General features: G+C 40.3%; 2 protein-coding genes across 2 annotated transcripts; one reads left to right on the top strand and one right to left on the bottom strand.

The window, feature by feature from the left end:
• The first annotated feature begins 1,336 nt into the window (after nt 1-1,336).
• Nucleotides 1,337-4,216, top strand: LOC145160208 (zinc transporter). The gene is made up of 10 exons (XM_079079318.1): nt 1,337-1,615; nt 2,185-2,377; nt 2,453-2,538; nt 2,609-2,772; nt 2,873-3,003; nt 3,083-3,169; nt 3,266-3,375; nt 3,451-3,581; nt 3,701-3,849; nt 3,939-4,216. The coding sequence occupies exons 1-9, from the start codon at nt 1,557-1,559 to the stop codon at nt 3,817-3,819; spliced, it is 1,080 nt and encodes a 359-aa protein (XP_078935444.1). The 5' UTR covers nt 1,337-1,556; the 3' UTR covers nt 3,820-3,849; nt 3,939-4,216.
• Nucleotides 4,217-4,274: 58 nt separating this feature from the next.
• On the bottom strand, nt 4,275-6,660 carry LOC145160207 (Tetratricopeptide repeat (TPR)-like superfamily protein). Its single transcript, XM_079079317.1, has one exon. It carries the CDS (start codon nt 6,554-6,556, stop codon nt 4,421-4,423), a length of 2,136 nt encoding a protein of 711 aa, XP_078935443.1. The 5' UTR covers nt 6,557-6,660; the 3' UTR covers nt 4,275-4,420.
• Between the last annotated feature and the right edge of the window lie 17,421 nt (nt 6,661-24,081).

The following is a 24,081-nucleotide window of genomic DNA, read 5'->3' as shown; positions in this document are numbered from 1 at the left end:
TAGAATTATTTTTAACTATTGTATGGTTAATTTCAGTTTATTTCAACAGCCTGTAGACGTTAAAAAACAAACAAACTTTTTATTACAGACTGCAGCTGTGTAGTCCACCTCTTCTGCTGCAGAGGGTTGCAGATGTGGTCCGCAGACTTCATGCGTTTTTCCTTCAAAAAAACAAACAACATTTTATGTGTTATTTGTTTTTTGTCTGCAGATCTTCTTGGTCTCTTCTGTCTGCGCCGCACAGACTACGCACAGACATTAGACTTCACAGACTGTTTTTTTTTTGAAAACTGCATACATAAAAAGGTTTGTGCGTCCTCTTCTTGGCGCATATGTGGACCATAGTCTTCAAACATCTTCAGACGTTTTCTAGCCTAAAAAACACTTATATCTTTGTTTTTTGTTTTTTTTAAATTTTATTTTTATAGCTTAGATTTATTCCAATTAGGAAAAAAAAGTTAAAATGCTTGAAGAAAAAAGGTTCCGGCGACACAATCATGACTTCTGTGACAAATTTATAAATAAATATTTAATTACAATAATGATTGTTAGAGCTATTTATATAGATATAAAAAAGAAAATCCTAATATTGTCTTATATTTGCTGTGTCAAATTTTATAAAACATTATTTAATATAGTGTCATTCATTTCTTAGAAAAAATATTTATGCTCGACTTTTAATTGATTTAATTGAAAAGGTAAAATGAAAAATTTGAAGATTTTCATTTAAATCAATATTTATTTCCGTCAATTTTATGTGTTAAATTCTTTTATCCTTAATCACAATGTTTAGGTATAACTTTGTAATCAAAGTTAGTTGATTTTTATCAAATATATAAGTTAATTCGTGCCATTTTATTTTCACTTTTTATATAATAATACATAAAAGTTGATCTATATTTGTTAATTATTTATAATAAAGTCATAAAAATATTGAAAAACTCTTTTAATATTTAAAAAAAATTCAGCTTAATTAAATTTTAATTTATTCTAACAACATGTAGATGTTAAAAAACAAACAATATTTTTCTTTCAGACTGCAGACGTTTGGTCTACCTCTTTCTACTGCAGATGTCTGCATATATGGTCCGTAGACCGCATACCTTTTGACTTAGAAAAAACAAATAATAACGTAGTATTGCGCTATCATTTTCACTTGCTATAACAATTTCTATTATATTAAAAATATTTGGTGAAGTTTAGTAGATTTAGTGACAAATATTTTATTAAATGACCTATTTTTAATAAGTATTTTTGGTATAATCATTTTAATAGCATATAAAAATAATTGATATGGAATAATTATAATACTTAAATGAAAACTTTAGGGGGTTTGGTCCAAGCCCAGCCGTTTACAGAGAGATATGAGCCCAACGATGAGAGGAATGGAAGATGAGTGTCATCTTGTTGCTTACGAGATTCAACTTCGTTTTTGAAATTTCTGCAACTCGAAGCAATTCCTTCTGGGACTAGGTCGCTCGTAGACTTTTTACATGTTTTTTCAACTCTCTTAAGCTTATTATCATTCCAATTTCGTTCAAATTTGACCCTTTACGATGATGTCCCCAAATCTTAGCCCTGACGATCGAGGCTCTTCTCATGCGGCTAATTTCAGGTATATTTGTCTGTTGATTTCGTATCAGTTATAAGGTCTTTTGATTTGGTAACCAATGCCCAACCTTTGCAAATGATTATAGAAAATTAGGAGAAAATTACACACAAGAGAATGAAACTGCCCTCAGGTATTGTTGTTGATCGGGGTTTTACAAATGATGTACTTCCAACTCTTTTTGGCCTATGTATTCTGTTGATTTAGCTCACTCACATTCTTTACTATTCACTAAACATTGAAATTAGTACTACGGAGAGTAGAATGTGCACGATGAAAGCTCATTTCAGTCGAATGGTTCTCTTTCCTTGTGGTACCCTAGTTTTCTCCTGATGTGAATGTGCCAATATTGTTTGCTATGAATATGAAAGCAGTTGCAATTTCTACTTGGTTTTGCACACACATGTACTTTCTATCAAAAATATAAAAGCAACGAAAAAAGAAAGAAGTGAACAACTTCCAATGAAGAGCGATTTAGAACAAAAGTTCCATAGAAACAACATATAGAGATTAGAGATAGATTAATATATCCTCTTATTGCTAGTTTTTTCAACTGATTAATATGTGTACAACAGGCACACTCCCTTGCAAATAATCCATTTCATTGGCAACTTCTTGAGGATATGGTCTGTGTATTCCATGTACAGCTATCTGTCTCAAACAGGAGCTTCTGTTGTACTTTTTATCTTCAGTTGTCTTGTTCCATCATCCATCCTCTTTTTAATTCTGCAAAAGCCATGGAAGGGAAGGCCACTCTCAAATACACAGGTAAATCTGAATCCTTCAGACATAATATTTCTGTTACTATATATCTTTTTCTTTAAAAAATGTCTTACTTTTCAGGTAGTACCTTCGCTTATTAATGGTGTGATTACAGCTTTATACTACATCTTATGGGGAGTAGGCCTCAAATCCTGTGGCCCTGTTAGGTATGTTTTTCTGCTTGATAAAACAGTAAAGTTGGCAACATTTTCCCTAAGGTCATTTTGGTCATTTCAGGGCTATTTTGGCAGAGTACTCAGGTGCTGTTCTTGGAGTTCTTTCTGCTGTTTTGTATGGCAGAAAAGGGCATATTTGGAAAAAAGTTGGTGGGCTGTTTGCAATGTTGGCATCTTTCTACTTCTTGTCTCAAGGATGGGCCACTGCTACATATTCTCCATTCTATATCCTCTCATTCATAAAAATCTTACTTTTTTTTTTAAAACTTTTTCTGTAAATCTGTTGTGAGTTTTATATTTGATGAAAGACTTAACTAGAAAATACCATATAATGATAGCGATGATACTGAAGGTAAAACACAGGAAATATTAAACATGAAGAGCATGATAGCTCCTATATTTGCTGGAGTTTTATCAGCATTAAGAAGGGTAATCACAAGACGTATCTCACTCAAGGTATTCTAAAAAATTGAAACATCTTTTTAACAATTTATAGTAACTAAAACATGATTAAACATATATTTTTAATTTGCAGAATCAACTAAAAAGAAGGCTTCATGCTATAACAATTGCATCTGCCACTTGCTTTCTGTTTCCAGTAGCCATGTGGGACATGATTGTAGTAAGTTTAAATACATTCATTTCTAGATTACTCTTTCTAGTTTTTACTACTTAAACATAATCTTTTCTTATTTATTTATTTTATATAAACAAACAGGGTTCTAGCTCAACCAATGTGGAATTACCATTTTCTGTTTGGGCTTTTTCAAGCACCATTCTCTTTGGTGTAATATTAATATTTTATGTGGACAGCATTGCTGAAGAAAGGTAATCCTAATTACTATCTATTTATTTATTTATTAATATTTTATATAATATTAATGGTATGAATGTAATATTTAGGCTGCATATGGTGTTCTCATCTCCAAGACATTTAATGGTTGCTGGAGGATGCTTAATTCTCATGGAAATCTTTTACAAAATGGACTTCTCATTACCAGGCTTTTTGATTTGCTGCATTCTATTGGGCTTTGGTACATCACTTTTATATCAAATTTCACTATTACTGTCTTATCATTTACTAAATACTATGACAATAAATTAAAATATTATTAACCTTTCATGGTTTTAACAATGTTTTTTTTTTGTGTAGGAATATACGAAGCAACTTCTTTGGAACGTGGGAAAAAAGAAAATTTAAATAATATTGATGTTGGGGATGGGATATTTGATGATCAAAGTCAAAGTCAAAGGTCTCCTCTTCCAACTTGATATATTTGAGACTCGTATCTTTGTTAATTGGTAAGTCCTGAATGTGTAATGATGTAATGATGTCTGTCTGGATAAAGTGTTGTATATGTCATGTCTGACTCTTTTGTCTTGTATTGCAGCATGGATTATGTGTATGTACATCACGAGAGAGAGAAGATTAGAAGCACGTGTTGCAGAATTGATAATATCTTTATATTCACAAGAACTCAAGAAGCCAAGAAATTTACTCATGAAGAGAGCTCAAGTGATGAAAATGAAGTGAATGTGAAAGTTGATTACTAACCAACTATTTTGAGTGTTATTACAAGATTAGTCACTTTTTTTTTTCACATTTTAATGTATGGGAAAGTAACCAACTAACAAATTTGTTCAAATTATACCAATATGACTTTCAACAGTTTTATCGGTTACCCCCTTTATGTGGCTTCTACAATCTATATGGTGCTCACGTGACATCCAAATTGTTGACATCAACATTAATAATACTATAAACATCATGAATGTAAACAACACACATTTGTCAGTTAACATGTCAAATGTTACTAATACTGTTATTGTTACAAAATCTATAAAAAAGAATGTTAATCGAATATACTTTAATTCAAAAAAGAGTTTCAAGGTCTCTATCCGAGTTCCAAATCTTCTCAACTTCATCAATGTTGTATAGCAACAAGTCTTTCTCTTTCCTTAAAGACAATAACCTCAAAACACAATCTATATCTTCCCATTGAGGATGCGAATGATCTCCCGCCGAAAATGCAAAAACACAATCTTTAACCTTAATCCAAGACCACCCCGGTTCCTTAACAACACCTTTTATCCTCATTAATCTCCTCAAATCTGCCGCTTCTTTCCACCTCCCTTTAGCCGAATACAAATTCGCCAAAGTAATATAAGTCGAAGGGCAATTTGGGGTTTTCTCAAGAACCTTGGCGGCTGCCCGCCGCCCAAAGTCAACATCACCGTGTAATCTACAAGCTCTCAACACGGTTGACCACACAACATCATCGCCACTAAACGGCATGTCATTTATCATGTTTTCAGCCTCACGTAATCGACCCGATCTACAAAGTAAATCGATCATACAACCATAATGTTCTTTAGATAAACTTAGGTTATATTTTTTAATTAGGTCAAAGTATCGAAAGCCTAAGTCAACTAAACCCGCGTGGCTACACGCGGTTAGAACCCCAATGAATGTGATTCCGTCCGGTTTTAAACCGGACCCAATGAGCCGCTCGAAGAGGTCAATAGCTTGTTGACTCAACCCGTGTTCTGCGTACCCGTTGACCATTGCAGTCCATGACACAATATCGTTACATTTAACCTCATTGAAAACCTTTAAAGCTTCTAAAATGGACCCACATTTCGAATACATATTGATTAAACCACTTTGAACCATGGGTTCATGATCAAGACCTACACATAGACAATGAGCATGAAGTTGTTTGCCTAAATCAAGAATCGCCATGGTCCCACATACGCTTAAAACACTAGCAAAAGCAAATTCATTCGGTTTTAATCCTTCGTTTCTCATTAAAGAAAGATACTTAAAAGCTTCATCTCCAAAACCCATTTGAGCATGTCCTCCAATTATAGTGCTCCATGAAACAATATCTTTTTGTCTCATTTCTTGAAAAACTATTGATGATGAATCTAACTTTCCACATTTTGAATACATTGTCATGATGGAATTAGCCACCGACATAAACTTTATAAAACCACTACGTAAAACACGCGCGTGAAATTGTGTACCGAAATCTATCCGTGCAAGATTTGCACAAGCAGAGATGAGTCCTGCCAGAGTGTACTCGTTAGGACTCACCTCTGATTCTTGCATACGCAAGAACGCGTTAATCGCGTTATGTTCTTGACCCGTTTGAACATATGATGTGATCATTGTTGTCCATGAAACAACATCTTTTGTTTTGATTTTATCAAATAAGTGTAACGCGTATTCACCTTTTCCACATTTGTTATACATGGTGGTAAGAGAGTTGGCCACAAATGATGTTGTATCAAAACCTTTCTTCAATGTTTGTGTGTGAATTTCTTTACCACTACGTAATAAACAAGCATCTGCACATGCTTTTAATGCGATAGCTATTGTGTAGGAATCATATGACATACCATTTTGTAATAAGTTAGAAAAATATGAGATCCCTTCGGTGTTGAAACCAGCACGAACTAACCCAGTTATAATTGCAGTCCACGAGACCACATTTCTTATAGGCATTTCATCGAACACTTTACAGCCTTCGTTTACTTTCCCGGTTTTCATATACATGTCTAAAAGAGCGCTGCCTACAAAGACGGAACTAACGAGATCGGTTTTTACTGAGTACCCATGAAGTGATTCGCCTTGTTTAGCACTGAAACTGAGAGCGCATGCCTTGAGTGCTAGACTGAATACGAAGGGGTCCATTCGTTGAGAGGGGTCGACCCACATGTTGGAGAATAAAGACAAGGCTTCAGATGAATTGGAGGTCTTTACGTAGCCAGATATTATGGTGGTCCATGTGATTTCATCTCTGTGAGGTAATTTATCAAACAGTTGGCGGGCGTCACTCAACCTATCTGATTTTACGAGCTCCTTGAGTTTGGAGTTGACTTCGAACATGTCGAATTGAGTGACATTGTGGGTTTCTTGAATTGATTGGGGTTTGAATGTTTGAGCGTAGGCAATACATGAGGTTGTATAGGATCTTTTGATACAAATTCTGGCTGATATAACCATGATTCGTCACTTATTTGGCATACAACGTTGATTGTTTACGCACCTACGAAATGTATAGCAACCATCAATAATGCTTCTGGTTCTAGCTTCCCTATTACAATAAATTGTCTTTGCTTTGTATAGTTTACGTTAATATGGGTATATTATGTAATTATGTTTCCAAATATGTTTAACGATGGATCACCAATTAAAGAGAAAATTACAAATATAATCAAAATCGTTAATTACTTTGTAGAAAATAGTAAAAAAAACTCAAATTACAAAAATAGCCATTAAAATCGCAGAAGAATTAAGCCCATCTGTAATTTCACCAAGCCATCGCATACAAGTCGCTAAAGCACATCGGTGCTTTAGCGACTTGTACATTCGCAGACGATATATATATATATATATATATATATATATATATATATATATATATATATATATATATATATATTGATTTTTTCTGGTATAAATAGGGGGTACAAGTGACTAAAATCGCAAATGAACTAAGTTCATTTGCGATTTTCTCTCAGTTCATCTGCGATTTCGTATTTATTATTATTATTATTATTTTTAATAATTTTTACAACGAAATTGATAGGGTTTGACTATGAAACAACCATATTATATATAGAGTCTTGCAAAAAATTATCACTTTTGTTGTTATTTCTTTTGGAAAATTTGTTTAAAATCTCTTTAATAAAATGAATGAATATTTGCTTTGTCAAATCGTCCATAATGCTTCAAGAGAGAGAGTTCTCCAACGAAAAGTGTGAAAAATGAAACAAACAAAAAAAAATTACGTTTTTATACCTGCAAAAAATGTGAAATCGCAGATGGAATGTGAAATAGCAGATGGACTAGTCCATCTGCGAACGTACAATTCGGTAAAGCATTGATGTGCTTTAGCGACTTGTACGTTCGCATTAATCCATCTGCGATTTTGCAGGCTATTTTTGTAATTGGGGTTTTTTTTTGGCTATTTTCTACAAAGTAATTAACGGGTTTTGTTATATTTGTAACCAAAATAAAATTTTAAAATCGTTATTTTTACTATTTATATAAAAAAGTCATTTATATTGTAAAATGGAATTTATAATTTCTATGAAAAAGATAATGATATAAAAGTGTAACATATTTTTTGATTTGTATATATTTAATCAATGAATTTTATTTTGTCCATGTTTTCCTATTAAATTTGTTTGAATGGTTCAAAAAACATTTTTATGACATGCTATAGTAGGGTTAGCCGGTTTCTGGCGTATTTGAGGCTCTGGTAATCTTCTCCGGTGATTATTATTTTTCTGGCGACTGTTGGTAGAGAAAAAGGGTAAGAAACAGAGAAAATAACTAAGAAATGGAGGATTGGAGAGGGAAACGAGAGAGATCCGGAGGAGAAACCGGAGATCTGAGAAAGAGGGAGGGGCTGTGGTTTGTGGTGGTGAAGGTTTGGAACCGGATGAAGCAGAGATGACAAGCTTTAGAGGGCGACGACTGTTGATGGTGGCTTCGGGGGAGCCGATTTGGAATTCCAACAAAGTCGGTACCGGAGGGTGCTAAGGTTTCGGCAAATGCCGACAACCACGACAGAGGCGATGGAAGGCGATGGCCGAAATCTCGTCGGAAAAAAGCAGGTGGTTTTTGGTGTTGAAGGTCTTGATTGTAATGGTGGATTGGAGGTTAAAGATGATGAACAATGATCAGTTTTAATAGTGGCCAGAGAAAATGACCGAAATATCGCCGAAAAAGCATTGTTGGTCGGAGACTCACCGGAGAAGATGATCGGAGTCTCACTGGAGCTGCAAAGCTTCGCCGAAGCTGCCAAATTGAAACATCCCAAAAATACAGACCAAAAATTTCGTTTTTAATTATTAATAAAACCATAGTTATCCAAAACACATGTCATAATATCTCAAACATCATATCAATGTATATCAAAATATCAGAGTATAAATATCCCAGGCTGAACAAATCGTGTGTGCACTGCAATCATCCCGAGCCCTTCCCCTTGCTACCGGAAGTACCTGAAACCAAAACTGAAAACTGTAAGCACGAAGCTTAGTGAGTCTCCCCAAACTACCACATACCATACACATATCATGCAACTAGGAGATACGGGCCCCGCCCACACTCCGCTGTCTAGGAGATTCGGGCCCTGCCCACACTCCGCTACTAACATGCATACAAGTATCACACAGACAACCAATATATCTATTCCTATCAAGCAATCACATATCTATACTCAAATAATACTACGAGATTCGGGCCCCGCCCACACTCAGCTACTAACATATCACATATACGGGCCGACCTTGGTGTCGTAGACCCGTTCCTACTGAAGGAAACTCACCTCGTATGCTAACTGTGAAATCTCGTGTGAGGAATCTCTGACTGATGCTCCGACGACTCCCCGACTATCAATTTCATAATAACACTTAATCAAAATATGATAATCCTTCTTAGGGTAAAATGACCATCTTACCCCTGGTCAAAGTCAACGCTTGAGTCAAAGTCAACCTTCTGGTTGACCCAACTCGTCGAGTTGCTCCATCAACTCGTCGAGTCCTAGAACCTGAAATCGCGATCTAACTCGTCGAGTCCCCCCCTGACTCGTCGAGTTCCCAGGCTACTCACAGTCGCGATCTACCGATTTAACTCGTCGAGTCCCTTCATCGACTCGTCGAGTTCTACCTTAAGCTAAAACGGGACAAACCAACTCACCTCATCGAGTCCCTCTATGGACTCGCCGAGTTCCTCTGTCTGATTGAGCCATCTCAATGGATTAAGCTCCTACCCTTCAGATCTAAACTCCATACTTCACCTACACATTGGGAATACACTTTTAAGGGTAAAGTTTCCAACTTTACCCGCTATTAGTCCTTCTATATGGGTTTAGCTCAAACCCTAACTCTCTAGAACATAGATCTTGGTCCACAAGCCATAATACTCTAAACCAAAGCACACTATAATAGATATAGGCCTTAGACATCAGCTGGACACATAAAGTTCCAAGCTTTCCTTCCATGCATGGCCTTTTAGGGCTAAAAAGACCATAATAACGCTTTTAAGCTTGCATGGGGCTTCCATGGTCATAAAGTTTGCACCTTTATGCCATGGAACCCCTTCTAAATCCCAGATCTGAAATGTAAGTCACTTGGGACATCCAAATCCCAAAGACCAAGGTTTTTGAACCAAAACCCTCACAAAAATGGAAGTAAGTAGATCTAATGAATGAATGATTAAGCTAGAGACTTGATTACCAGAAAGTGATAAGGATGGAAGGAAATCCCTGGATCTACTATCTTCTCCTTGAACCTTCTAGCTCCTTCTTCTTCTTCTAGCTTCAAGAACACACAAAATCACTCAAGAATGGCTCACACACTCACAAAATGTTCTAGGGTTTAGGGTTTAGGACTTGGAGGCTGGAAATGAGGCCAAAAGGTGGGGATTAAGATGCTTAAATAGGGTGCAAAACCCCGAAATTAGGGTTTCACTCTGACAGGCCTACTCGCTGAGTCGAGGGCTCTTGACTCGTCGAATAGGTGGTTGAAATCCCGCGTCCAAAAACTCAATTCTACTCGACGAGTCTGGGGCTTCCAACTCGTCGAGTAGCTTTATAAAAATGAATAATTTGTAAATAAATGCGTACCAGAGACCGGGCGTTATACAAATAGGCCAAAAACCTACTATAGCAGGTCATAAGAATGTTTTTTTGAACACTTCAAACAAGTTCAATGGAAATATATATATATATATATATATATATATATATATATATATATATATATATAAACTCAGTGATTACATGTGTACAAACAAAAAAATAAATTATCTTTTTAAGTTATTATCCCTTAAAAAATCTATTAATTTTTCACATCATTTTTCCAAAACAAAAAAGAAATTTATTTTGCAAAAACATATTAATTTCTTTTACAAAATTTTGCAGCTTGTTGTTGAATGTGTTATTTAGTATCTATATCTATATCTATATCATACTATACTTATAAAAGAGACATTTTTTTCTATCACCACAATCATATGAAAGTTCCATGTCTTTTCATATTTCTTTATAATAATGATTCCATAATATCTATTTAAACCTACATAACTTTTCACTAGCATCTAATTAACAACTACCACTCAATAGTTTTTTTTTAACTTATGATACTTACCAATTGATTAAAATTGAGATATATATAGTTCACAATGGTAAATTTTTATTATAATGGTTTAAAGAGTTGTGTGAGTGGTTGATAAGTAGATTAGAAAACTCCATACAAAAAAATTGTGTATGGAGAGCATAAGTAATAAGAAAGAGGAAGATGATGATGAGAAGGAAATATAAAAGTTTATGGTAAGAAATATTGCTTCATTTTCTTCTTTTTTATTATCCAAATTTATACTGTATATTTATGATTTTGGTTGGAATGAAAAATATTATATATGAAGATGCTCTAATCATTGCCTCTTGATTCACATGAGCAACAAAACTACTTCAGAACAATACAAAACAAGAATGGATACAACTAGCATAGTTCATACTTCATGATTTTAAAATGGTGGTTCAATTTACTTTAAAGTTTTGCATTTTCTTTTAATGAAAGTTATAATTATGTTCAGCGGGGTCCCAAAAGGAAGTTATGCAACTAAACATCTAAATTCTAAACCCAATGGTCCATGTCATATAAATTATAATGGAGTTTGCAAGATGGTGCATGTTAATGTTCATTCCACCTCAAATTGTATACCTAGAATTTTAAAAAGATTCATTGGGTGTGTTTCCAGGGTGATGTAATGGAGTGCATGTCGAAGTTTAATTTTATAGGTCTTCAGTTGTGTTGGATGTTCACAATCGATTACATGGAAATAGTCCTATAGATGACAATTATGTAGTTGATAAAGCTTATTAAAATTCATTTTGCTATATTCCATAAAATTGATAAATTTGAATTGTTGATATATCATTACAGACTATTATTTGATTATAAATCGTTTAATCATTCATTGATCTTTTTAAATGAGGCGTTTATGATTTAACTGTAAGGTAATTAAAAGTGAAATAAGATTTAGCCTTTGCAATTTGCACCTCTAATTGTAACGCCCCATTTCTGGTATGTGATTTAAATAAAGTAATTTTCATTTCTTAAGGGGTACTCGACGAGTCAGTAGCCCGACTCGTCGAGTAGAGACGAGATTTGCACGTGGTTTAAGTTGGCAACTCGACGAGTCCATATTCTCAGACTCGGCGAGTCTGCCAGTCTGAATGAAACCCTAATTTCAAGGGTTTGCACCCTATTTAAACATCATTATGCGCCTCAAACCAGCCTCCATCACCCTCAGAACGTCCCTTACTAAACCCTAGCCTCCCTTTAAGCATTCTTGGAGTATTTCTCATTTTGTGGAGGATTTTGGTGCATTTTGAAGTTAGAAGAAGAAGAGAGAAGAGGGGTTCTCAAGAGGAGCAAATAAGATCTGAGTTTAGTGTGTCTTTCCAGCTTCCATCAAGATATAAAGCTCGAATCTTTGCTTGTCATCATGTAGATCTCCATAAAAGCTTGCTAGTCTTGCTTTTGAGCCTTTTCTAGACTTTGAGGTCGATTTATGGGTAGTTAAGACGAATGGGTTTCAGATCTAAGCACTTCAGGACTCCTTAAGCTCAAGGTTGCCACCTTTATTGAGCTAAGCACCCATTCCAAACCTAGATCTCCTCTTTTAGCTCCTTATTGGGCATTTTAGCTTATCATGAGCATGCATGAACGTAAAGTTAGAAACTTTACGTGTGAAATCAGTCCTAGGACCCCAGATCTATGAATTGGATGCATTGGAATTGAGAAAAATCGATTGTATAGTTTGGCATGCTTGGGACTCGACGAGTTGTTCTTCAGACTCGGCGAGTCGAGTCGCGAGTCCTCGCTTTTTCCCCGATTTGAGAGTTTAGGATGAATTAGTGAGTAGAGTAAGGACTCAGTGAGTTAAGACTTGGATCTGGAAGCAGTCGGACTCGACGAGTTGTTCATACGACTCGGCGAGTCAAAGACTGGGTGTGTTCTTCTGTTGAAAGGGAACTCGACGAGTTGTTCATACAACTCGGCGAGTCGGATGAAGATTAGACTCGATGATAGTATCGAAGAAGAACCCGTCGAGTATTTGCCAAACTCGACGAGTAGAAGCGAGTAGAGGATTAGAATGGTTGATGGGGACTCGACGAGTTGGCGGTCCAACTCGGCGAGTCTGGTCAACTGAAAGTTGACTTTGACTTGGAAGTTGACTTGTCCAGGGGTAAATAGTCATTTTACCCTGTGATTTGTTATCAGTATTTGATTTAGTGTCTATGGGATTTGTAGCCGGGGAGTTCCGGAGCAGCAGTCAGGCAGTTTCAGATCTAGCATCTCGGCAGCCAGCGTTGCGAGGTGAGTTTTCCTTCCAGTAGGAACGGGTCTACGGCCACAATGCCAGCCCGTTTAGTTAGCAGTAGTTCCGGACCTTAGTCCGATGCAGTAGTTAGAGCGCTTGATGTCTTTGTGATTCAAGCATGTTTTGTGTTATGTGTTCCGGACTCTGGTCCGATGCAGTATGCAGTATATGTATTCATGTTAGTTGGCATGTTTATGTTATGCCATGTTCAGTCAGTTTCCGGACTTCGGTCCGATGCAGAGGGCAAGGCCCTGGCTAGTTTCCGGACTTCGGTCCGATGCAGTTTCCGGACTTTGGTCCGATGCAGTGGGCAAGGCCCAATATGTGTTTTATATGTTATTGTATGGTATGTGGTAGTTTGGGGGAGCTCACTAAGCTTTGTGCTTACAGTTTCAGTTTTAGTTTCAGGTACTTTCGCTAGCAAAGGGAAGAGCTCGGGTTGATGGCATCGCACACACCACAACTTCAGTTTTATCCTGGGAGTTTTATTCAGATATTTTGATATGATTGATACAATTTTGTTTTGACACAGTTACTGTGACTTTTGAGTTACTCATTCCATGGTTCTTATTATATATGACACTCGATGTTGTGATTTTTAGTAATATTAAAACAAAAATTTTGGGTCGTATTTTTGGGATGCTTCAAGTTGGTATCAGAGACTTGATTTGAGGGATTCTGATACACTTTCGGGTGTGTCTGAACTCAAACTAAAGAAATGGTAAAAGGTTTTCAAAAGAAAAACATTTTCGAAATTTTTTTTTGATAAAGAAACTTAAAAAGAAAAGAACTTTGAAAGGAGAAAAAAAAGGTGTGGTGCATGCAATCAGCCGAGCTCAAGTAAGTACTCCCAAATTACCCATACAAGTTTATATTATGATTATCTGTTTTAGTTTCAGTAGAACAGCATGCTAGAATAGGACTAAGTATCTAGGAGGATGACTTATGTGCCTGCTTTATGTGCTTCAGCTTTGTATTGAGTAGACAGTAGTAGGATAGCCTGTTAGGGTTATGCCTGATAGTATGAGTTTAACATTGTATGCTAGTACAGTTCCTCGTTATGAGGATAGATATGCTTGAGTAGTTTCCTGTGTCTGAATGTTGCTTGCTTTGTGCTTTGTGGGACTCTGAGTGATGAGAGTTAGCCATTAGGTGAATACGTCACGTCACATGTGATCAGGGTCGAATAATCTCAGAGTGCTGGATTTGGCCCTATTGCGTAGATCTTGTTTGAGTCTAACCGTTGTAGGGACGAGTCTTTTACTCGAAGGATTATCTGAGTCTCGTCACATGTGATGGTATTCAGGTAATGACTAATTGGCATTACAAGGAGGCCTTCAGCAGCTGAGGACTGGTTTTGGTTGAGTCAGAGATTTCCCTAGGGCAAGCCTAGGATGAGAGTAGTAGAGATCAGTAGCAGTAGTAGCGACTTGGTGGAGTCGAGGCAGTTCTTGAGGAAAGTACGGATAGATGTGGAAGGTAGTATGGGCCCGTACTACTGAAAGCAGAGGATCCGTACTTGAATCAAGGAAGGCCAAGGCGAGACCAGGAAACTTGCAGTAATAGTGATCCCTCGAGATATATCAGTATTTCTGACGTTTGTCTCTATGTGTTTCAGAATGGTGGTTTTACGCCCTAGACCAGCAGTCGACAGTTCAGGTGTCGGTGAGGGATCAGGATCAGGCTCGGGGGCCGAGCACTTGGATGAGCAGACTAGGGAGTTTCTCTCTTCAGAGATTACTCGCATCATACTTGAGCAGACTCCTGTGATCTTTGGTTCGATCAAGGAGGGTATTTTGGAGCTGATGGATGAGAGGTTGAGCACCTTTCGTGCTGAGGTGGCGACCATGATGGGGTCGCGCACACTCACTTTCAGGGAGTTCAGAGCCTGTGGAGCTCCTGACTATCATGGGGCGCGGGACCCCATAGCGAGTACTAGGTGGTTGGCAGATGTCGCCAACGTATTCCGCACCAGCAGATGTCCTGATGGGGACAAGGTCAGATTAGCATCATGTCTTCTGAAGGACAAGGCACGAGATTGGTGGGAGGAGATCGGGCATGTCGTCGGGGATGACGCAACACTTAATGCGCTGACTTGGGCTGATTTTACTACCAGGTTCAGAGCCGAGTTTGCACCGGTTATCGAGGTGCAACAGTTAGCCAGGGAGTTTCAGGATCTCACCCAGACTACGGAGAAAGTGGCAGAGATTACCGCCAAGTTCAGGGAGAGGGCTCTTCTCGTTCCTCAGTACGCAGCTGATGAGGAAATGAAGAAGGCCCGTTATCATGAGATGTTGTGGAGCGATATCCGCCAGTTTGTGAGCCGGTCCAGCTGTAAAACGCTAGATGACATGATTGCTAGGGCTCGTGAGAGAGATTGATTTAGAGATGGAGAAGAAGAGGAAGCCAGAGGCGGCATCTGGCACAGGGAGTTCGGGCAAAAAGCCCAAGGTATCAGATCACAGATCTAGAGGACAGCAGAGCCACAATCAGTGTGGCAAGTGTGGGAGATTGCACGATGGGGCGTGCAAGGCAGGGAGTTCCGGTTGCTACAAGTGCGGCCGGACTGGGCATATGAGCAGAGATTGTACAGCTACTCCCACCGTTACCGCAGCATCTGATCTGATTTGCTTCCATTGCAATCAGAGGGGACATAAAAAGTCCCAGTGTCCGAGTTTAGCAGCAACAGGGAAGGTGGTGGCACCTGCCCCTGCAACATTGAGGATTACAGACGGCCGTCAGGGCCGGAGTGAGACGCCAGTGGCGAAGAGTAGAGCTTTTCAGATGAAAGCAGAGGATGCGCAAGCGACTCCTGACGTGGTGATGGGTATGTATCTTTCTCCTATTTCTATTTTGATATTGGTTGTTTCTCATGATTATATGTTTTCGTATAGGGTCGTTCTTAGTGAACGACATTTCAGCTATAGTATTGTTTGATTCGGGGGCTACCCGATCATTTGTTTCACTTGCGCTTACCAAGAGGTTTAGCAGAGCTCCGGGGGAGCTGGATTGTCCAGTTGAGGTTGAGATAGCTGATGACAGGACCGTCAGGGTCGCGAGAGTACATAAGGGGTGTTCGCTTCGGTTGTTCGATGAGCAGTTTTCGGTAGACCTGGTTCCTATTCCGCTGCGAGGGAACAAGGTTATAGTGGGTATGGATTGGCTGAGCCCCAATGGGGCAGTGATTGATTGCGAGCTGTAGTTAGTGAGGGTTCGCACTCCTAGTGGGGGAGAGTTAGTGATTCAGGGTGAAAAGCCACAGCACGGACCGATTCTTTGTTCAGCAGCGAGAGCGAGGCGCTACTTCTAGCAGGGTTGCGCAGGGTACGTCGCCTATGTTTTAGATGCCCGGGAGAAGGGAAAGGCGAGTGTTGACGATGTACCGGTGGTACGTGAGTACCCGGATGTATTTCCAGAGGATCTGCCTGGGATACCTCCGGAGAGACAGGTTGAGTTTCGGATTGACCTGGTTCCGGGTGCGGCTCCGATAGCCAAGGCACCGTATTGGTTGGCTCCTCCAGAGATGCAGGAGTTGTCTACACAGCTGCAGGAGCTGCTAGACAAGGGTTTCATCAGACCGAGTAGTTCACCATGGGGAGCCCCGATCCTGTTCGTAAGGAAGAAGGATGGGTCGCACCGTATGTGTATAGATTACCGGGAGCTGAACAAAGTAACGGTGAAGAACCGTTACCCACTCCCGAGGATAGATGACTTGTTTGATCAGCTTCAGGGAGCATCTTGGTTCTCCAAGATTGATTTGCGCTCCAGGTATCATCAGATGCGGGTCAGAGGTGAAGATATGCAGAAGACCGCTTTTAGGACCCGCTATGGTCATTATGAGTTTGTGGTGATGCCGTTTGGGCTCACCAATGCTCCAGCCGCGTTCATGGATCTCATGAACCGCGTATGCAGGCCGATGTTGGATCGGTCTGTGATAGTGTTCATCGACGACATCTTGGTTTATTCCAAGACTCAGGAGCAGCATGAGGAGCACCTGAGGGAGGTGCTAGAGACTTTGAGGAAGGAGAGACTTTTCGCGAAGTTCTCCAAGTGCGAGTTCTGGTTGCGCGAGGTGCAGTTCCTTGGACACCTCGTCAACCAGAAGGGTATACTAGTAGATCCGGCCAAGATAGAGGCCGTGATGCAGTGGGAGGTCCTGAGGTCTCCATCTGAGATTCGGAGCTTCCTAGGTTTGGCAGGGTACTACAGGAGATTCATCCAGGACTTCTCCAAGATAGCAGTTCCACTCACCCGACTGACTAGGAAGTCGGTGGTGTTTCGCTGGGGGCCTGAGCAGCAGGCAGCATTTGAGACCCTCAGATAGCGTTTGTGTGAGGCGCCGATTCTTACCCTGCTAGAGGGAGTGGATGACTTTGTAGTCTATTGTGATGCTTCGATCACAGGGATGGGAGCAGTGTTGATGCAGCGAGGGCATGTGATAGCTTATGCCTCTAGACAGTTGAAGCCTCACGACGCTAACTATCCGACGCACGATTTAGAGCTGGGGGCAGTGGTGTTTGCCCTCAAGATTTGGAGACATTACCTCTATGGGGTCCGCTGTACCATTTACACGGATCACAAGAGTCTGAGGTACCTCATGGACCAGCCGAATCTAAACATGAGGCAGCGTCGATGGTTAGATGTGGTAAAGGACTATGATTGTGAGATCCTTTATCATCCGGGTAAGGCTAACGTAGTGGCCGACGCCCTGAGCCGCAAGGCGGTAGCAGCCCCGATCAGGGATGTTTTTTTGAGGATGACAGTGATTACTCAATTGTTGGAGCAGATTAGAGAGGCATAGGTCGAGGGCCTGAAAGAGGAGAGGCAGAAGTGTGAGAGGATTGTGGGCCGGGTAGCTTCTTTCGATTATGACAGTCGAGGATTGTTGACCCTTCATGGGAGAGTCTGGGTGCTGTATTGGGGAGGAGTACGGAAGGTGTTGATGGATGAGGCCCACAAGTCCCGGTTCTCCATCCATCCAGGGGCGACGAATATGTATAGAGATCTTTGACCCGATTATTGGTGGCCCTGCATGAAGCGGGACGTAGCCTGGTACGTAGAGAGATGCCTGACCTGCAGGAAGGTCAAGGCAGAACACCAGAGACCCCACAGACAGATGCAGCCGTTAGACATTCCTGTGTGGAAATGGAAGGATATCACTATGGATTTCATCACTAAGCTTCCCAGGACCGCACGTGGAGTTGACTCGATTTGGGTCATAGTGGATCGGCTGACCAAGAGCGCGCATTTCATACCGATTCAGGAGAGCATATCGACCGAGAAGCTAGCCGATATCTATGTGCGCGAGGTAGTGGCATGGCATGGGGTGCCTGTATCAGTAGTATCAGACCGAGACGCCCGTTTTACTTCCAGGTTTTGGAAGCGGTTTCATGACGAGATGGGGACTCGTCTTCATTTTAGCACCGCTTTCCACCCCCAGACGGACGGGCAGAGCGAGAGGACGATGCAGACTCTCGAGGACATGCTTCGGGCATGTGTCCTAGATTTTGGTGGCAGTTGGGATACGTATCTTCCATTAGCGGAATTTTCGTATAACAACAGTTACCACGCTAGTATTGACCGCTCTCCTTTCGAGATGCTCTACGGGAGAAAGTGTAGGACCCTGATTTGTTGGGGCGAGGTCGGTCAGCGAGTCTCGGGAGTACCGAGGTGGTGCTCAAGACCACAGAGTTGATCCAGCAGGTCCGTAGCAGATTGCAGACTGCGCAGAGTCGGCAGAAGAGTTAAGCCAACAGGAGGCGTTCGGACTTGGAGTTTCAGGTGGGCGATATGGTCCTCCTGAAGGTATCACCCTGGAAGGGTGTTATCAGGTTCCGGAAGAGGGGCAAGCTGGGCCCTAGGTTTATTGGTCCTTTTAGGGTTTTGGCCCGGGTGGGTCGGGTTGCTTATCGGTTGGACCTTCCAGCAGAGCTTAGCCAGATCCACAACACTTTCCATGTTTCTCAGTTGAGGAAGTGTTTGGTGGACGAGTCAGCAGTTGTACCCTTGGAGGATATTCAGGTTGATAGCAGCCTGAATTATATCGAGAGACCAGTTGCGATCTTGGATCGAAAGACGAAGACCTTGAGGAACAAGGTGGTTCAGTTAGTGAAGGTGCAGTGGCAGCACCGAAAGGGTTCAGAGTGGACGTGGGAGACCGATGAGGAGATGAGGGAGCATTATCCAGAGTTATTCTCAGATTCAGTAGCAGCAGACTTCGAGGACGAAGTCTAAGACAAGTGGGGGAGAGTTGTAACGCCCCATTTCTGGTATGTGATTTAAATAAAGTAATTTTCATTTCTTAAGGGGTACTCGACGAGTCAGTAGCCCGACTCGTCGAGTAGAGACGAGATTTGCACGTGGTTTAAGTTGGCAACTCGACGAGTCCATATTCTCAGACTCGGCGAGTCTGCCAGTCTGAATGAAACCCTAATTTCAAGGGTTTGCACCCTATTTAAACATCATTATGCGCCTCAAACCAGCCTCCATCACCCTCAGAACGTCCCTTACTAAACCCTAGCCTCCCTTTAAGCATTCTTGGAGTATTTCTCATTTTGTGGAGGATTTTGGTGCATTTTGAAGTTAGAAGAAGAAGAGAGAAGAGGGGTTCTCAAGAGGAGCAAAGAAGATCTGAGTTTAGTGTGTCTTTCCAGCTTCCATCAAGATATAAAGCTCGAATCTTTGCTTGTCATCATGTAGATCTCCATAAAAGCTTGCTAGTCTTGCTTTTGAGCCTTTTCTAGACTTTGAGGTCGATTTATGGGTAGTTAAGACGAATGGGTTTTAGATCTAAGCACTTCAGGACTCCTTAAGCTCAAGGTTGCCACCTTTATTGAGCTAAGCACCCATTCCAAACCTAGATCTCCTCTTTTAGCTCCTTATTGGGCATTTTAGCTTATCATGAGCATGCATGAACGTAAAGTTAGAAACTTTACGTGTGAAATCAGTCCTAGGACCCCAGATCTATGAATTGGATGCATTGGAATTGAGAAAAATCGACTGTATAGTTTGGCATGCTTGGGACTCGACGAGTTGTTCTTCAGACTCGGCGAGTCGATTCGCGAGTCCTCGGTTTTTCCCCGATTTGAGAGTTTAGGGTGAATCAGTGAGTAGAGTAAGGACTCAGTGAGTTAAGACTTGGATCTGGAAGCAGTCGGACTCGACGAGTTGTTCATACGACTCGGCGAGTCAAAGACTGGGTGTGTTCTTCTATTGAAAGGGAACTCGACGAGTTGTTCATACAACTCGGCGAGTCGGATGAAGATTAGACTCGATGATAGTATCGAAGAAGAATCCGTCGAGTCTTTTCCAAACTTGACGAGTAGAAGCGAGTAGAGGATTAGAATGGTTGATGGGGACTCGACGAGTTGGCGGTCCAACTCGGCGAGTCTGGTCAACTGAAAGTTGACTTTGACTTGGAAGTTGACTTGTCCAGGGGTAAATAGTCATTTTACCCTGTGATTTGTTATCAGTATTTGATTTAGTGTCTATGGGATTTGTAGCCGGGGAGTTCCGGAGCAGCAGTCAGGCAGTTTCAGATCTAGCATCTCGGCAGCCAGCGTTGCGAGGTGAGTTTTCCTTCCAGTAGGAACGGGTCTACGGCTATAATGCCAGCCCGTTTAGTTAGCAGTAGTTCCGGACCTCGGTCCGATGCAGTAGTTAGAGCGCTTGATGTCTTTGTGATTCAAGCATGTTTTGTGTTATGTGTTCTGGACTCTGGTCCGATGCAGTATGCAGTATATGTATTCATGTTAGTTGGCATGTTTATGCTATGCGATGTTCAGTCAGTTTCTGGACTTCGGTCCGATGTAGAGGGCAAGGCCCTGGCTAGTTTCCGGACTTTGGTCCGATGCAGTTTCCGGACTTTGGTCCGATGCAGTGGGCAAGGCCCAGTATGTGTTTTATATGTTATTGTATGGTATGTGGTAGTTTGGGGGAGCTCACTAAGCTTTGTACTTACAGTTTCAGTTTTAGTTTGAGGTACTTCCGCTTGCAAAGGGAAGAGCTCGGGTTGATGGCATCGCACACACCACAGCTTCAGTTTTATCCTGAGAGTTTTATTCAGATATTTTGATATGATTGATACAGTTTTGTTTTGACACAGTTACTGTGACTTTTGAGTTACTCATTCCATGGTTCTTATTATATATGACACTCGATGTTGTGATTTTTAGTAATATTAAAACAAAATTTTTGGGTCGTATTTTTGGGATGTTTCACTAATTTTATGTTATGCTAACGAAAAACACAATGTCATGAGACTCTCACAAAATACAAATCAAAATACAAATCGTTTAATTGTTTTATAACTTATGTTTTCTAATAACATATGAGGGCTAAAACTCATTTTGGGTTTTATAATTATTACTAGTATGGTTAGAATCTATTACAGAATTATAAACATCCTTTATTTATAATTTTAACTTTTCCTTTAATTCTTTGTATTTAAGTTATCAATAATTTATATGGTTAATTATTTTTTTTATATGTTGTAATAGTCAATCAATTTATTCCGTAATAAAAAAATTAGAACCCCAATATCGACAAATTAGGAGCAGTTTTGAAATATCAATTTATTAAAAACCGACAATTTAGGCATGACAATTGGGTTGGGTTCGGACTGGCGGGTCACGGGTTGACGGGTTGGCGGGTCAGAATACATTGACCCAATCCAACCCATATAATATATGGGTTGGTGGGTCACGGGTTGGCGGGTTGAAAACATCAACCCAACCCAACCCATATAACCCGTATAAGTATATGGGTTCGTGGGTTAGTGGGTCGAACCCAACCCGTATAACCCATTTAATAAGCAACACATTTTAAAATGAAATTTAAAAATACAAATAAAATGAAGTCATAAAGTCTTAAATAGTCAACATAAAGTCATAAACATAAAGTCATAAACAAGAGTGACGACGACGAGTGGTGTGTGACAGCCGGAGGACGTGAAGACGAGTGGTGTGTGTGCGACACTGCGACAGTCGATGACTCAATGCCTCAATCGACGGAGACGAGAGACACGGAGTCGTGAGTTTGGAGACTGCAGACTGGATTTCTTTTTGATTAGGGGCTTCTTAGGGGCTAGGGCACGCTAAGTCGACTCAAAGATGTTTTGCAGTTTTGGAATTCGGAAAACGATTAAATGATAATCAAATATTCAAAACTGATAAATAATTAAATATATTTTTTAAACATTATATATATATATATATATATATATATATTTATATATATATATATATATATATATATATATATATATATATATATATATATATATATATATTATCGGGTTGGCGGGTTAACCCGCGAACCCAAACAGGTAACCCAACCTAACCCATGAAATAAATGGGTTGGCGGGTTGGTGGGTTGGCGGGTCAAAAATCTCAACCCAAACCCGTTTATTTTCGTGTTAGGTCAGTGTCGGGTTATGGGTTGGGTCGAGGATTGCCACCCCTAACCGACATAACATGTTCCAAGATCAGTTCCAATATTCTAGGGTCGTAGGTTCCAGTTTTAATAGGTCTATATATAAAAAATGACTAAAAACCATAGATAAAATTATAAAATTCAACATATTTTAACTATATATTTGTTTTATTGCTTTACGCACGGGAATACGTGAAACATCCCAAAAATACAGTCCATAAATTTCGTTTTAAAACTTATAATAAAACCATAAATCATCCATCATCATAAAGAAAATCAAGAATCATGTATCTCAAAACATCATGTCAAATACTGTATCAAAATCATATGAGAAAAATATCAGAGTCTAAACATCCCAGGCTAAAATTGTGGCGAGCGCTTCCCCTTGCTAGTGGAAGTACCTAAAACCAAAACTGAAAACTGTAAGCACGAAGCTTAGTGAGTCTCCCCAAACTACCATATACCATACACATAACATGCAACTAAGAGATACGGGGCCCGCCCACTCTCATGGAGATTCGGGCCCTGCCCACACTCCGCTGTCTAGGAGATTCGGGCCCCGCCGACACTCCGCTGTCTAGGAGATTCGGGCCCCGCCCACACTCCGCTGTCTAACATACATAGAAGTATCACACAGACAACAAGTATATCTACTCCTATCAAACAGTCACATAAAAATACTCAAATAATATTACGAGATTCGGGCCCCGCCCACACTCGATTGCTATAAGATTCGGGCCCCGCCCACACCCTGCTACTATCATATCACATATACGGGTCGGCCTTGGTGCCGTAGACCTGTTCCTACTGAAGGAAACTCACCTCGTAAGGCTGAATGCTGAAAACTCGAGTGAAGAATCTCTGACTGCTGCTCCAGCGACTCCCCGACTATAAATTTCATAATAACACTTAATCAAAATCTGGTAATTCTTCCTAGGGTAAAATGACCATTTTACCCCTGGTCAAAGTCAATGCTTGGGTCAAAGTCAAAGTCAAGGTTGACTCCCAGTCAACCCAACTCGTCGAGTTATCTCCCAACTCGGCGAGTTCCTGAACTACTCAGACTCGTGGTCAACCGAGTCAACTCGACGAGTCCCTTCACAAACTCGTCGAGTTTTGTTCTATCATAAAATCGGGACACCCCGACTCAACTCGTCGAGTCCCTCCTTGGAATCGTCGAGTTCTTCAAACCCCAAGTCCAAAACTATGTCCAGCTCACTGAGTCATCTCCTAGACTCAACGAGTTCACTCATTAACAAAGGAGTTGGGGGACCACGACCCGACTCGCCGAGTTGCATGAACAACTCGTCGTGTCCCCCATGATCTTAATCTATTCAGTCGATTTCAGTTGGGTTCATTGCCTCCAAAACATAGATATGGACCCCTAAGGTCCTTATGTCACGTAAAGTTTCCAACTTTACGTGCATACATGGGGTTTTTAGCTCACAAGGTCCAAAAAGGTGTCTTATAAGGTGCATGGGACTCCCATGGCCATAAAGTTGGCACCTTTATGCCACGGAGTCCCTCAAAGACTCTAGATCTGCAGTTGATACACCAAATCACACTTGCATCCATGAATGGTTCCAAAATGCACTCCAAAAGCCCTAAACTACCCCATAAGAAGATCTAGAAAACAAATGGTCAAGGTATAGACTTGATTACCAGAAAGTGAAGGAAAATTGATGTTGCTCCTG

Source organism: Lactuca virosa, chromosome 2, assembly GCF_052849685.1.
Source record: "Lactuca virosa cultivar CGN04683 chromosome 2, Lactuca_virosa_CGN04683_v6, whole genome shotgun sequence".
Lineage (NCBI taxonomy): Eukaryota > Viridiplantae > Streptophyta > Magnoliopsida > Asterales > Asteraceae > Lactuca > Lactuca virosa.
Note: the sequence above shows the minus strand (reverse complement) of the source record. Positions and strands in the feature narration are given on the sequence as shown.